The sequence below is a fragment of the Bos indicus x Bos taurus genome, chromosome 11, assembly GCF_003369695.1.
Source record: "Bos indicus x Bos taurus breed Angus x Brahman F1 hybrid chromosome 11, Bos_hybrid_MaternalHap_v2.0, whole genome shotgun sequence".
Taxonomy (NCBI): Eukaryota; Metazoa; Chordata; class Mammalia; order Artiodactyla; family Bovidae; genus Bos; species Bos indicus x Bos taurus.
This window is the reverse complement of record NC_040086.1, coordinates 54,552,480-54,568,717: the sequence shown is the minus strand read 5'-3', so window position 1 is coordinate 54,568,717 and position 16,238 is coordinate 54,552,480. Positions and strand designations below refer to the sequence as shown.

The 16,238-nt window shown below is 38.1% G+C and overlaps 1 protein-coding gene across 5 annotated transcripts in view; it reads left to right on the top strand.

Annotated features, from left to right (window-relative positions):
• Positions 1-16,238, top strand: part of CTNNA2 (catenin alpha 2) — a 1,359,097-nt gene that overhangs the window by 1,249,600 nt on the left and 93,259 nt on the right. For all 5 annotated transcript variants that reach the window (XM_027555570.1, XM_027555573.1, XM_027555568.1 and 2 more), the window contains exon 12: positions 1,350-1,550. In XM_027555570.1, coding sequence (XP_027411371.1) covers positions 1,350-1,550 — 201 coding nt within the window. The remainder of the gene's footprint in view (positions 1-1,349; positions 1,551-16,238) is intronic.

Here is a 16,238-nt window from a genome sequence, read left to right as displayed (position 1 = left end):
AAGTTTGGGGAGCAATGATGCTAGCTATTAACATTACAGAAGCAAAACCAATTTTCTGATGTGGTCTGGGCTCATAAAAAGCGAAACGACTGTGTTAGAGCACTTAAACTTTTTCCACTGGGCAAAAACTACCATTTTTAATAGTGTCTTAAAATGAGCGTCTTGGCTTTAATCATGTGACAGTTTAATTCTTGAGTTTGGCTCACAAAGTAACAGACATCTAAGATCTGAAAAAGCTATTAACTCAATCCCATGATGTCTATAAGTTTTGTTTTGTTTGCCTCTTCCTCTTTCATTTACTTTTTTTTAGCTCCAGGGTCTTGAGTTTGTTCCCTTAAAATATTCACAGACTGAACTTTGCTTATGATTTTGGAAACTGTAGTTTTAGAGCTAATAATAATGAAGTAGTTTGGTCGTCAGTGATTTAACATGATTACATCTTTTCTGAAAGAATAAGGCTGCAAAAATTTAAGGAAGTATCACAAATTATGTTGCCGGCAAATCTTTTATGATTTTAAAAACTATGCTTCACATTCAGGCGTAATATCCAAAGTACCTAAGGTGTTCACCCCAACAATGTAACCCTCTCTGAAATGCACATGCTTTCTATTATTACTTTCCCTTCTATGCTATTTTCTAGTTGGAACATCATCCCTCTATCTCCTTCCTTAATGAATTCTTTCTCTTGAAACTACCTTAGAGTACAAATATATAATTGTCTCCTTGCAAAGGATATATTTATTCAGTATTTCTTCTTCTCTTTTGGAATGTTTGTTATGTATTTATTTTTGTCCAAGCTGGGTCTTCACTGCTCCTCGGGCATTTCTCTAGTTGTGGTGAGGGAGGATTACTCTCTAGTTGTGGTGTGTGAACTTCTCGTTACAGTATCTTCCCTTGTTGTAGAGCACAGACTCTTAGGGTACACAGGCTTCAGTGGTTGTGGCACATGGGCTTACTTGCCCCACAGCATGTAGGATTTTCCTGGATCAGGAGTCAAACCCGTACCTCCTGCATTGGCAGGCAGATTCTTTACCACTGAGCCACAAGGGAAGCCTTCTGATTGGTTTTCAAATGTGTCAGTGATATAAAGGGCTTCTCTGATACCTTAGTTGGTATAGAATACGCCTGCAATGCAGGACAGCAGGGCTAGCTAGATTCCTAGATCTGGAAGATACCCTGGGAAAAAAAAAGGCAACTCACTCCAGTATTTTTGCCTGGGAAATCCCATGGACAGTAGAGCCTGGCAGGCTATAGTCCATGGAGTTGTAACAGTCAGACACAACTTAATGACTAAACCACCACCACCAGTGATATAAAATCATATAAATGTGGATATGTCCTCTTCACAGAAAACCATATCTTGGAGGATGTGAACAAATGTGTGATCGCCCTTCAAGAGGGGGATGTGGACACTCTGGACCGGACCGCAGGGGCCATCAGGGGCCGGGCTGCTCGAGTTATACACATCATCAATGCTGAGATGGAGAACTATGAAGCTGGTGTTTATACTGAGAAGGTGCTGGAAGCTACAAAACTGCTATCTGAGACAGGTAACCATGGATATTAGATTCGACCAAAATGTCAGCCCCATGATGAATTTCCATACCTGAATAAATCTGTTTCATTGTTTCCTGTAGGTCTTTATGCTTCTAAATCACACATGATCATAAAATTGATGCTCTTTATTTCTTGAGTTTGAATTGGAATACTTTAGCAGAATCACAATTTATTGTTTTTGCAGTATGTACTACTCTACAGTTTTTGTGTATAATCATTTGATTCTCACAAGGACCTTATGAAGTAGGCAGATTTTTTTTTATCTCCCATTATGAATGTGAAAGTGGAATTTTGAATGAGATAAGAGACTGAAAAAAGGTCACAAGTCTAGAGAATCGTGAGTATGTGATTGGAACTTGGAATTTTGAACTTGAAAAGCATTTCTCTGTCTGTTTCTTGAGAACATAGGACTATGAGAAAGGACCACGCACAACCAGGGAAAGCATAAAGGCTTTCAGTAGTACATGGATATGAAGTGATCACAGGAGGTAATGGTTATTGAAAAGGGGCTAGACTTTCAGTATATGCCCAACTCCACTGGTGAAAGTCTGCGTATCCTCTTTCAGGGGTGCGTGGCTGCCTTCTGGGAAATCGTGGTCTTGATGAGACACAGTTACTTGTGACAGGGAGCCTGTCATAGCTCTCTAGTGCACTGAGATGGGAAAAAGACTTGTTTCCACTGAGTTAACACAACAGCCCATAACTTTGGATAGTTATGTCAATGACTGACCTATTTTTAGTAGTTTTTGCTCTTAACTGATGTCTCTTGGCTTCAGACCCTTTCTAAAGTCCCTCATGTCTTGTGTATTGATATGTACATGTCTTAGTTGCTCAGTTGTGTCCAGCTCTTTGTGATCCCATGGACTGTAGCCTGCCAGCTCCTCTGTCCATGGAATTCTCCAGGCAAGAATATTAGAGTGGAGTGCCATTCCCTTCTCCAAGGGATCCCGACCCAGGGATCAAATCCAGTCTCCTGAACTGCAGGCAGATTCTTTACTGTCTGAGCCAGCAAGGAAGTCCATTAACATATGAGAGAATGAAAGTAGAAAGTCCAGGGAAGGAGAGAAGATGAATAGAATTTAACTCTATATGTTGGCTGGAGTTATGAATGGGTAACAAATCGAGTTCTATGTATACATAGAAGGAACTCACTTCAGCTTCAGTGGGAATTGTCTCTGGTCTGTACATGGATTTTGGAGCCCGCTAGGCTTTTAAAAACATACGTATCTCTGAAAAGTCAGATATAACAGTGTTCTAAGTTCTACATGATAAGACATGTTAGTAGAAATATGTTTCCTTCTACAGGGACAGGATATTTACAAAGACTTCTGTAGCTATTTGCTAGTCTAGAATAGCAAGGAGAAACAATAGGTAAACAGACGTTGGTTGCTCACTCTGAAATATATGGAGAAAGGGAATAGGGTCATATCACAAATCACCCATATCTAGGGATCGTTGCTCTTGAGAAGCCTGACAGACTTAGAATTAGAAATAATAATGACAATAATATGATATATCTACATTTTAATTAGGGGCTTCCCTGATGACTTGAATTGTAGAGAATTTGCCTGCAATGTGGAAGACCTGGGTTTGATCCCTGATCCAGGAAGATCCCCTGGAGAAAGGAATGGCACAGTGGAGTGGACCGGTATTCTTGCCTGGAGAGTTTCATGGACAGAGGAGCCTGGCAGGCTACAGTCCATGGGGTCGCAAAGAGTCGAACACAACTGAGCCACTAACACTTTCACATTTTAACTGGTGCTTCCCTGATGGCTCAGCGGGCAAATATCTGCCTGCAATGCAGAGACACAGGAGACATGGGTTCAGTCTCTGGGTCGGGAAGATCCCCTGGAGGAGGAAAAGGTAACCCACTCCAGTACTCTTGCCTGAAAAAAATCCCTGGTGGGCTACAATCCAAAGAGTTGGAAAGAGTCAAGTCAGACACAACTGAGCGACTAAGCATCCCCCCCCCCGCCCCCCACACAGTTTAATTAACTGAAATTCAGCACTATTTTCTTTCAAATAGATTTGCCCTTTGAATTCACTAGAGCAACACAGTGCAAGTCATACAGTGTTTCTTTACTCATTTAAAAGAATTAGAAACAGGTATTTTGGGGCTTTCCTGATGGTCCAGTGATTTAGACTTCCACTTTTCAATGCAGGGGATGAGGATTCAATCCCTGATTGGGAAGCTAAGATCCTACATGCCCCGGGGCCAAAAAACTGAAACATAAAACAGAAGCAATATTGTGACAAATTTAATAAAGATATAAAGACTTTTATAATGGTCCCCTTCAAAAAAATCTTAAAAAAAAAACAAAACAATTATTTTATTTCTCCAGTATATGCTGTTTTTTTGGTTTTTTTCCACCCCCACCATTCACCCTTAAAGGGACCCTCTCACAGTTCTGCAGTTCTCAGTTCCTGACCCATTACTTCCATTATGTTATGAAGTCTCAGCTTCATGGGGTATATCTGATACATAGCAGCATTTCCTCCAATCTAACACTAAGTGAAGAGTATCCAAGAAGGGTGGAGGACATGGAGACAGAATTCTCAGCTCACAACTGTTTGGAATGATGATTGTAGCAGATGATACCCAGAGCCAGTTTACATGTGACTTTGTGCATACAAAAACTTCAAACGTTGTTTAAGAAACATTCTGGAACTTTTTCTTATTGCATCTTGGAGTGCTTTAATGAACAGTAGGAAGTGGTACCCATGGGGTCAAAATCTACATAAAGGCAAGGACAGTGTGCTTAGTTGAGTGAAATATTTTAACATAATTTTCACCCAAAGTCTTAAAATGTAAATAATATTCTGGTTGAATTTTTTTTCCCCCACTGGAAAAAAAAAATCAATGAAATAGAGCAATCTACCCTGGATTATTGTTGCTAATCAAGATTTTGCTTATTTGTTAATTTTCAGATCTTTAAAAATTATCATCTCAGCCCTTCTTTTGCAGTGATTGAATACTCTGAGCACTTAACTAAAGGCACCTTCCTGCTTCTGATTTCCCCATCCAAGTCTTAATTGAAAAGAAAAGAAGAGCAAGGCATTTAAATTCTTTCTGTTTTTCATCCTCTATTGAAGATCACTAGGAAAGCAGCCAGGTAGAAGAGACTGAAATAGACAGATTATAAATAACTAGCAGAAAATATACATGTCAAGAAAAAGTAGATATTAGTGGGCTAAGAACTAGAAAATACAAGGTATATAAATTATTTTCCTTCTATCCTCAATGGTTCTTTTCTTTCCTAAATAAGAACAATATTGTTTTTTTATGGGTAACTAGAGAGGTTGTCAAAGAAATGAAAGCAAAAATTTAGCTGTTAATAGGACAATTGACATATACACCGATTCCTCATGGAGGAAGAATGCCTCTGTTTGTCATTGCTATGGCGAAGCCCACTGGCTATCTCATGTGGAATATGAGGTTTAAAAATGTATAATATAATGGTGACTTAGGCTTCGCTGGTGGTTCAGTGCTAAAGAATCCTACCAATGCAGGATATGTGGGTTTGATTCCTCGGTTGGGAAGATCCCCTGAAGAAGCAAATGGCAACCCACTCAAGTATTCTTGCCTGGGAAATCCCATGAACAGAGGAGCCCTGGCATGCTATATATAGTTCATGGGGCCACAAAAAAGTCAAATATGACTTAGCATACAACGGTATGGTGACTTAATACCTAGAATTTCTCCATGAGAAATGATTAAATATACAAGCTATAAAAAACTTTAGCTGTTAATTCACTGTTTGCTAATTAGAATTATTGGAGAATGTACTAAAGACATGGAATTTGAGGAAGAACATAAGGTCAGTTCTGTAATTATGGTTATACAGAGTTTTGTTGGTTATATAGATCGTATAAAATGGATTAGTCCCCTTGTCTGTGTCTGGCTATGCTTAGGAGACCCACACCCTCAAAATAAAAGCTCCAACGCTGGCACTATTGGTAATGAACCTGCCTGCAGAAGATGTAAGGGACACAGATTAGATCCATGGGTCAGAAAGATCCCCTGGAGGAGGGCATGGCAACCCACTCCAGCATTCTTGCCCGGAAGTTGCTTCAATGGTATTTGACTCTCTGCAGCCCTATGTACTGTAGCCCACCATGTTCCTCTGTCCATGAGATTCTCCAGGCAAGAGTACTGGAGTAGGTTGCTATGCCCTCCTCTAGAAATCTTCCCAACCCAGGGATAGAACTCGCATCGCTTATGTCTCTTGCATTGGCCGGGTGGTGGTGGGGCGTTCTTCATCACTCATGTCCCATGGGAAGCCTCCCAAACTTCTATTCAGATCACTAATGCCCAAATTTCTACCTTTGGGCTAATGTTTTGCTCCTGATTTTTTTTTCCCCTAAATCTTGTGCAGTAACTTTTTTTTATACAAGTTTATCAAACTTTGTCCTGAAAGTACATTTTATTTTGGGGAGAGAACACAGAGAAGTGGGCAAGAAGTGGAAAGTGCCAAGAAAAGGGGGAAAAAGGAAGAATCCAGGACATGGAAGACAGATCACTATGTTTTCTCTTGCCTTGTCACAACCAACCAGGTTCTGCTCAGTTTTATTTCTGAGTTGTTAGATTGAAGACTCTAAGGCAGATGTTCTCAGCCTCTGTATTTTTGACATTTGAGTCTTGGTAGTTCTTTCTTGGGGTGGAGGGAGCTATCCTGTGGATTAAAGATGCTTGGCATTCCTGGCCTCACCACACTAGATGCTTGTAGAACCTCTTCCTTTCCCACTTCAAATTGTGACAAAGGTGGCTCTAGACATTGCTAGATGTTCTTGGGGTGGACAAAATAATCCTCATTTAAGATAACTGCCACAAGAGAAAGAAATATTCCAAAATAAGAGCAAGTTTAAATAAGGCAAAATGGAGCCTCTGTATAATGGCCATAGGGTATGGCGACAAGACTGGAGTGAGAGCCTGTTACAAAGAATGAAAAAAACGGCAGGATGTTCAAAGAGGTTTGACTAGACCAGACTTGGATGCTAATGGGATTTGCAAATACAGGCCAATCTCTGTTTTAACATGTAAATGATGCATGTGTGGGGCTCTGTAGAGACCAACTTTACCAACTGACTACCTTCACTAAGTGGCTAAAAATTGAGAAAGTTCCTAAGAGTGACGAGACAGTTTGTATTTTATTTTCGATAAATTACTTAGTAAAGAGTAAAATTTTTTTGAAGTGTACGTTTTGTTTTGATATGAAATCTGAGTTACTTTTGAAAACACAATTTTGTGGATAATTAGTATGTTAAAATTTTAGGATGACATTGTATAAAAATTTGCCTATTTATTTTTTATAAATCTAATGTAAGCTGATGAAAGCACCATAAACCTGATGTACATCAGACCCACTAAATACTTACATATTTAATTGCCTCTTTAGTAAAAACTGAATTATAACAAATTGCCAATAGCTTGGTAGTGAGTGCACACCCAATGAGATCCATCTTTAGAGATCTTATTTGCAAAGTCAGGTGGCTGTGGAAAGTGGAAAAGGGTGTACATTCAAAAATGTTATGCTTAGATATACAGAGAGAAGCTTGTTCTTCACTGAACAGATTACGTTGAAATGCCATTTTTGTAAATTTGATGGCTGATGCAAATTTGTAGCAATGTCTACACCATCAGGTTGAGAGATCTTTGGAACCATGCCATCAGTTCCTTCTTCAGAAGGGACCAAAAAAAAGATATTAAAAAATAAAGTCTCTTTAATGAGGATTCTATTATTAATCACTTCGTATATGAAGATTAAAATTCCATTATTTTGGAGAACACGTGGACCAAACAGATGGTGTGATTTTTTTTTTTTAATCAAGACTTTTTAAAGAGCAGTTAAATGTTCACAAAAATATTGAGGGGAAGGTATCAAGATTTTCCATATTCCCTTCCTTCTGCACATGGAGTGTGTCTCCCATTATCAACATCCCCTACCAGAGTGGTACATATTTTACCCTTGATGAACCTTCATTGAAACATTATAATCACCCAAAGTCCACAGTTTACATTTTGGCTCATTCTTGGTGTTCTATATTTTCTGGTATTTGGACTAATGCATAATGGCATACATCCATCATGATGGTATCATGCAGTGTGTTCTTCACTGCCCTAAAAATTCATTGTACTCTATTAATCCCTCTCCCCCTCTCAATCCCCTGACAAACACTTGTCTTTTTACTTTTTCCATAGTTTTGTAATTTCTAGAATGTCATATAATTGGGATCATATAGTTTGTAGCCTTTTCAGATTGACTTTTCTGACTTAGTAGAGATGGTATAATTTTTACTTTCTTACTTCTGTTAAGTTTTCCTAAGAGTAGTTTTTTATATCATTTCTATATATTTTGCTCAGAAAGTGTAAGAGGAACAAATAGAAAGTACCCAAACTGGATATGATAATGAGGGATACCATTGTGTTAGTACCATGTAGATAATGAAATCCAGGTAAGAAGTCAGAAGAACTCCATTCCTTGACTTCTACCAACTAAATGTGACCTTACATAAATTAGTTAATGCCCCTGAGCCTCAGCTTGATGTTTTGTCATCGAAGTATAGTCAATATTGTTATTTTGTTTATATGTGTTTCACTGTTTGCTTGCTTCCTGATGACTGAACTCAACATGGACAGTCACTGCCCATGAATCCTCTGTATCAACCCTCTGCTCTATCTGGACAGGTGCATTCATTTTTCTCCAAGCAAAACACATCCATGCTGTTCCCACTTGCTTTGCTGCGTCTTCACCATTTTTTCCTCCTCCTCTACATCTGTGTATTGAAATTGTACTTATGAGCTGACTCAAGTTTCAGTTGGAGGCAACAAGGATCTATTTCTGAGTCTGATGACATTTAATATGTCTTCTTCAGTGTCAGTGGTCCACAGATAGATTGTCAGTTCTTAGAGGCAGATGTTCTTATATGTGCGTAGGGCCTAAACTTGTATCATCACACCATTAGATCCCCTGGAGAAGGGAATGGCTACCCACTCCAGTATTCTTGCCTGGAGAATTCCATGGACAGAGGAGTCTGGCAGGCTCACAAAAGAGTAGACACAATTGAGGGACTAACACTTTCACTTTTTTCAGCTTTAATATGTATGTATTGATTAACTGAATACAAAAAATAGGATATGATTTTTTTTTTTTTTAAGTAGAGAGTATGTCCACTAGCAGCCTAGGGTTTACAACTCAAGATTCCAGGATTAAGAGAAACACTTCCTTTCACCTGCTTTTCTACATATCAAAGGAGAATAATCTTGGCCAGTGGGGGGTATGCTTATTTCACTTGATCTGATTTCCTTTCTTTTATTGTTCCACTCTCAGAAATTAATATAATGAATGTACAGAGAAGTAGAAGAATATGTTGCGTGCTAAGTTACTTCATTCATGTCCAACTTTTTGTGACCCTATGAACTGTACTCCGCTATGCTCCTTTGTCCATGGGATTCTCCAGGCAAGAATATTGGAGTGGGTTGCCATGCTCTCCTCCAGTGGAAAAATATAGTAGACCCAAAATGCTTTATGAACCAATTCAATGTAATTAAGATTTATACAATTTTCATACAAAAGTAGGACACAAATTCTATTCAAGTTCCCATAGACTATAAACTAGGAGACACTGGAACATATCCGGAGACATAGACCAGGTGCAGAAATTTCATCATCTAAAGGCACAGATCATACAGAGTCTGTTCTCTTATTATTGTGGAATTATGGTAGAAATCAATATCAAAAGATATTTGAAAATAACACACATATTTTTAAAGTGCAGTGGAACATTTACCAAGAGACATCTTTGACTTAGCTATTAAAAGTCTCAATAAAGATAAAAGACTGAAAAAACACAGAGGATGATTAAAGAGAAGAAAGCATTTAAATGAGAAATTAATACTAAAATGAGAAATTAGTATCAAAGATACTTTAAAGAAATCCATGTATTTGGAAATTAAATGCCCACTTTTAAATGAGGGATATATCTAAGAAGCCATAACAAAGAAAATTAGAAAATATTTGTAATAGAATAAAAATGAAAAGAAAATTACCAGAATTTGTTGCATGCAGCTGAAGCTGCTCAATGCAATTAAATACAATGTGTAGTCTTAAATAAGGTATGAAAGCAAATAATGAACACGAGCATAAAATTTTGTGTGATCTGAGCAAAATTTTTACTTTAATAATACTGTGTCACATGTTAATTTCCTGTTTTTATTTTTTTACAATATAATATTTCTCTATATTCTCAGAATTGGATTAGAATTTTCAAGCTTCATTCAACAATTTTTTAATCACTAAGATAATAAGCTTTCTAGACTTTTAGCAATAATACTAGATGCCAAAATACATGAAACTATATCAAAATTTTGTTTGCATATAAATTAGAAATCTAGCATTCTGTTCATACTAGGTTAAACAAGTAGAATTAAAATATCATAAGTTTTTAGATGGACAAAAATTCCTAAGTTTTCTAAAATAGTATACATTCTCATATGAAAGCTTTTCTATTATGGTTAGTAAAGACTTGAGAAAGAACATAAAAAAAAGAGATAGAGAAATTGGAAAACATAAACTAAATGAAATGGGAGCACTGAATATGAAGTAGAAAAAGTGAAACAAGCTAGATAAAAGTAAAAGTCTATCGTATTCACTTGATCTGATTTCTGTTGCTAGTGGCATCAAGTGTTATGATTTGACATGTCAAAGTGACCTGCCTATCCCTATGGCCAGAGGACAGAGGGTATGGACAGAAGTAAGATCAATATCAGAAGAAGGTGGCAGGACCAGATTATTGGAAAGACAAAAATATTAGATATTAGACCTGGAAAGCCTATTACAGTCTTTACTTCTCTGTAACTGACTTTGAAATTAGATTATGAAAGTAATGAATTTCAACAGAAGCTATAATGACTGAGATTGTTCAGCCTCAACTTCCTAATATATTTTAAATGCATTTTAATATAACTCTAACTATTGGTGTAAAGCATTTTATTTCTCCCTGAAAGGTCAAAATCATTACAATATGGAGGAAATGTCTTACTTAGTGGTGGTTGTGGTGTTCATGGAGGTAGGAAGTCAGAAGTGTAGGAGGAGTGAGAGGGAAATTTCATTCATGTAATAGCCCTTAAACAGGCAACATGTAGTTGTCTCAAACCCTCGACTGAAACCTACATACTTGAAGTATTGTACAGACCTGGCTGATGGTGTTTAATATCTGTATTTATTTGTTTTATCTTGAACGCGAATGTAAGGTTTCTTGCTCAAAGAATAAATTTCTTTCTTAGTAACAGTAACCTTGCCAGAACCTTCCCTGTGCTTCATTCTACTTTTCAAGGCAGTGTGATGAGGGCAGATAAATTCCGCCTACATGAAGAAGGTCCATACTACAGGAAAAGAACCACAAAATTATAAATCTGGGAGCTTATATAGGAATTGTTCAGCTGCCTCCCTCCCTGTCCTGAGGAAGAGAGAAAAACCTTCACTCTTTAACGTTAATAAACTCCCTTCAGGAAAGACTCCCCAGGTTGTTACAACTCTTTGGAATACAAATGAACGGCTCCGGTGGCTTCATTCCCTTTTGAAATGTAAACGCATATCTCTGGGGAGAAAGTGAAAATGAAGTCACAGTATGTCCAACTTTTTGCGACCCCATGGACTGTAGCCTACCAGGTTCCTCTGTCCATGGGATTTTCCAGGCAAGAGTATTGGAGTGGGTTGCCATTTTCTTCAGAGGATCTTCCCTATCCAGGGATCGAACCTGTGTCTCCCGCATTGTAGGCAGACACATTACCGTCTGAGCCACCAGGGAAGTCCCTCTATTAGAGAGTGCATATTTCTTATGACATATCGGTTGTCTGGAGACTCTGCTTTCAAAAATACCTATAATAGTTTAAACATAGTCCCTTGTTTCTTTGTTTTAGCTTTACTGAGGTATAATTGATATGCCAAAAAATTAAAACCTGTAAATCTCCCCCCAGGTTATTTTACCATTTTAAGACTTCTATTGAATTATCCCTTGAAGCAGGGTACCAGTCATTTTTGCTCAGAAAGTTCTGTCCATGCAATGCAGAAATATGAAAATATCTTCTCTAGGCTGACTTGTTTGTACTGACTTGAATTAGACATGACCAGCTCTCTCAGGGAGAGGGACTCTAGGTGGTTCTGACTCTAGAACCATCTGAGACAAATACAACTTGAGAAAGGAAGAGAAACAATTTTAGCCTGATAATAAATTTCCAGCATGGAAGTGGAGATGGCATAGGGTGGATATAGGATGACTCACAATTACACACTTAAGGAACAACACAATGAAATAAACAGCCCTTTTCTAGTGTCCAATTTTCAAAGTAAAACTAAAAAGGAAGACATGAATTTCCAGTTCTTACTGAGTTACATCATATTCTCAGAATCCTAGGGACTGCAAAGGACATGACAGTTCTTTGTCATTTCAAGGATATCATGGATATCCATGGTAGCGGTAGTGGAGTGTCAGAAGGGCCAGTGCTGGTGTCCACAGGAAGTGGTGGCCAAGAGGCATTAGTTGTTCACAAGTGAGGCAATAATAGATTTCTTTCAGCCAGAATCCCTACCACACCAGGGATAAGGATTTGAATCAAAGAAATGAGGAATGTGTCATCAATCAATAATAGGGGTGCATCATTAAGATATTCCAGAAATATAATAATCTGATTAGGAAAAATAAGAAACTATACTTAAAACTGGGATAACAGATGGATGTAAGAACCAGAAAAATTCTATATATTCTGGTGAAAGTGAAAGTGACCCCACGGATTGTATCCCACCAACCTCCTCAGTCCATGGAATTCTCTAGGCAAGAATTCTGGAGTAGGTAGCCATTCCCTTCTCCAGGGATCTTCCCTGATCCAGGGATCAAACCTGGGTCTCCTGCATCACAGCAGATTCTATATCACCTGAACCACCTAGGTCTCCCATATTCTGATCAAAGTGATCCCAAAATGACCTCCTTACCTGGTTTGACTTTCTATATTTTGCCAGTTTTCTAACACTAGCTGGTTTCTTCTTAAAGAGGGAGTGAAGTCTTCTGTAACCATACCAGCCAATCCCACTCCTCTGTGCCCCATTACTCACTGTCACTCATTAGGCCCCTACTGTATACTGCCCTGTGTTGCAAACTCTGTCCATTTCTCTGTCTTAAGGTGTCTCTCTGTTTTCTGAGTCTCTATCTGTGTGTGTGTGTTGCTTCCTAATTTAATTTTAACCCCTTGAGATCTGAGACTACCTCTTCATTTCCTTTAACCTTGATGAGAATCGAGGCTCAAAAATGTTTATTCATATAAACAAAAAACATAACTGACATAGTATAATACCTTATTTTAGGGGTTGTACCTTTTCTAAAAATTACACACTTAATGATCAAGATCAGAATCAATAAATTCTTAGCATTTATCTTATGTCCTCTTAAATTTTAAAGCCTCACAGGTGCCAAAATTAACTATTTATCAATCTTGGTTTCCACAAACACTGTAGCTAAATAAGGCATCATGTTCAATTTTTTATTCATTCCTTAAGCTTCAGAATTAAATATGCTATCCTTTTAACTTATAAAGCATTTGTGATTATTTTTGAAATGCTTATTATAAAATGTAAGAATTTTCCAAGCAAGCATTTTCTTTCCCTGGGGAAAGGAATTTGTGTCTAGACAAAAGCAGATGCATGCTGACTGATTCTCTTAGGGTAGTTATCGTGGATGGAATTTAGAAGAATTTTTTTCCTTCTTCTAAGCAGTCCTTTTTCATCTTTCATCAAACAATTCAGCTCATGGGTTATGTATGGCCTTCTGGAACTTGAATTTGATTTTGATGTTTGAAATGTACATTATAATTTTCCAAACATGAGTTTATGAAAATGGCAGCTTTTAGGAACTCCCACAGAGGGAACAGATGACTGATTCTGACGAAAGAAAGTCTAGGAATATACATGGTATGAAAGAATTTGGACTAACCAGGAGGATGCTGATGTTTTTCTGGAGAGGTAGAAACAGATGACAAATAGTCACCAGGGAATAGGGGACAGATTAAACTGGACTTCTTTTGTCCTCGCTCCCAGAGCTCATCATTTCCCACCTTGACTTAGTTCAGTTCAGTCACTCAGTCCTGTCTGACTCTTTGTGACCCCATGGACTGCAATTAGCCAGGCTTCCCTGTCCATCACCAACTCCCAGAGCTTGCTCAAACTCATGCTCATTGAGTTGGTGATGCAATCAAACCACCTCATCCTCTGTCATCCCCTTCTTCCCCTGCCTTCAATCTTTCTCAGCATCAGGGTCTTTTCCAGGGAGTCAGTTCTTCACATCAAGTGGCCAAAGTGTTGGAGCTTCAGCTTCAGCATCAGTCCTTCCAATGAATATTCAGGACTGATTTCCTTTATGGTAGACTGGTTGGATCTCCTTGCAGTCTAATGGACTCTCAAGAGTCTTCTCCAACATCACAATTCAAAAGCATCAATTCTTCAGTGCTCAGCTTTCTTTATAGTCCAACTCTCACATCCATACATGACTACTAGAAAAACCATAGCTTTAACTAGATGGACCTTTGTTGGCAAAGTAATGTCTCTGGCTTTTAATATGCTGTCTAGGTTGGTTATAGCTTTTCTTCCAAGGAGCAAGTGTCTTTTAATTTCATGGCTGCAGTCAGTATCTGTAGTGATTTTGAAGCCCAAGAAAAGAAAGTCTGTCACTGTTTCCATTGTTTTCCCATCTATTTGCCACGAAGTGATGGGACCAGATACCATGATCTTCATTTTTTGAATGTTGAGTTTTATTTTTATTTTTTTAAATTTTATTTTATTTTTAAACTTTACATAATTGTATTAGTTTTGCCAAATATCAAAATGAATCCGCCACAGGTATACATGTGTTCCCCATCCTGAACCCTCCTCCTTCCTCCCTCCCCATACCATCCCTCTGGGTCGTCCCAGTGCACTAGCCCCAAGCATCCAGTATCGTGCATCGAACCTGGACTGGCAACTGGTTTCATACATGGTATTTTACATGTTTCAATGCCATTCTCCCAAATCTTCCCACCCTCTCCCTCTCCCACAGAGTCCATAAGACTGTTCTATACATCAGTGTCTCTTTTGCTGTCTTGTACACAGGGTTATTGTTACCATCTTTCTAAATGTTGAGTTTTAAGCCAGCTTTTTCACTCTCTTTTACTTTCATCAAGAGGCCCCTTAGTTCCTCTTCATTTTCTGCCATAAGGGTGGTGTCATCTGCATATTTGAGGTTATTGATATTTCTCCTGGCAATCTTGATTGCAGCTTGTGCTTTACCCAAACTGGCATTTCACATGATGTACTCTGCATATAAGTTAAATAAGCAAGGTGACAACATACCTTGACGTATTCCTTGACGTATTCCTTTCCCAATTTGGAACCAGTCTGTTGTCTTATGTCCAGTTCTAACTGTTGCTTCTTGACCTGCATAGAGATTTCTCAGAAGGCAGGTAAGGTGGTCTGGTATTACCATCTCTTTTAGAATTTTCCACAGTTTATTGTGATCTACACAGTCAAAGGCTTTGGAGTAATCAATAAAGCAGAAGTAGATGTTTTTCTGGAATTCTCTTGCTTTTTCTAGGCAATTTGATCAATAGTTCCTCTGCTTTTTCTAAATCCAGCTTGAACATCTGGAAGTTCATGGTTCACATACTGTTGAAGCCTGACTTGGAGAATTTTGAGCCTTACTTTGCTAGCATGTGAGATGAATGCAATTGTGTGGTAGTTTGAACATTTTTTGGCATTACCGTTCTTTGGGATTGGAATGAAAACTGACCTTTTCCAGTCCTGTGGCCACTGCTGAGTTTTCCAAATTTGATGGCATATTGAGTGCAGCACTTTCACAGCATCATCTTTCGGGATTTGAAATAGCTCCACTGGAATTCCATCACCTCTATTAGCTTTGTTCATAGTGATGCTTCCTAAGCCCACTTGACATCTTCACATTCCAGGATGTCTGGCTCTAGGTGAGTGATCACACCATCGTGGTTATCTGGGTCATGAAGATCTTTCTTGTACAGTTCTTCTGTGTATTCTTGCCACCTCTTCTTAATATCTTCTGCTTCTGTTAGGCCCATATCATTCCTGCCTTTTATTGTGTCCATCTTTGTATGAAATGTTCCCTTGGATATCTCTGATTTTCTTGAAGAGATCTCTAGTCTTTCCCATTCTGTTGTTTTCCTCTATTTCTTTGCATTGATCACTGAGGAAGGTTTTCTTATCTCTCCTTGCTAGTCTTTGGAACTCTGCATTCAAATGGGTATATCTTTCCTTTTCTCCTTTGCCTTTAGCTTGATTAAGAGTTACCAAGAGAAAGTACAGTGAAGGTTAATGTATCACTGCTTCAGAGAGAGTATACTTTGATTTGAGAGTGTTTAAATATTATTTCCATACTTCCTCCTCCACATTTAAAAAAACATTTGAGGATACTTTACTCAAGATTCAAATCCAATCAACCAGCTAATATATAACAGTATGCATTTGAGATAGAAGGAAAACACTTTCATAAGAATATTATGTTAAGTGTGCAGGTTTTATAGAAAGTGCATCTAATTTGAGCTAAGGAAGCTGGGTTTGATTTTTTTTTCTAGTTATGAGCTTTTTGGTAATGTCTCTTAAGTTTTAAAGATTTTCTTTCCTCATGAATCT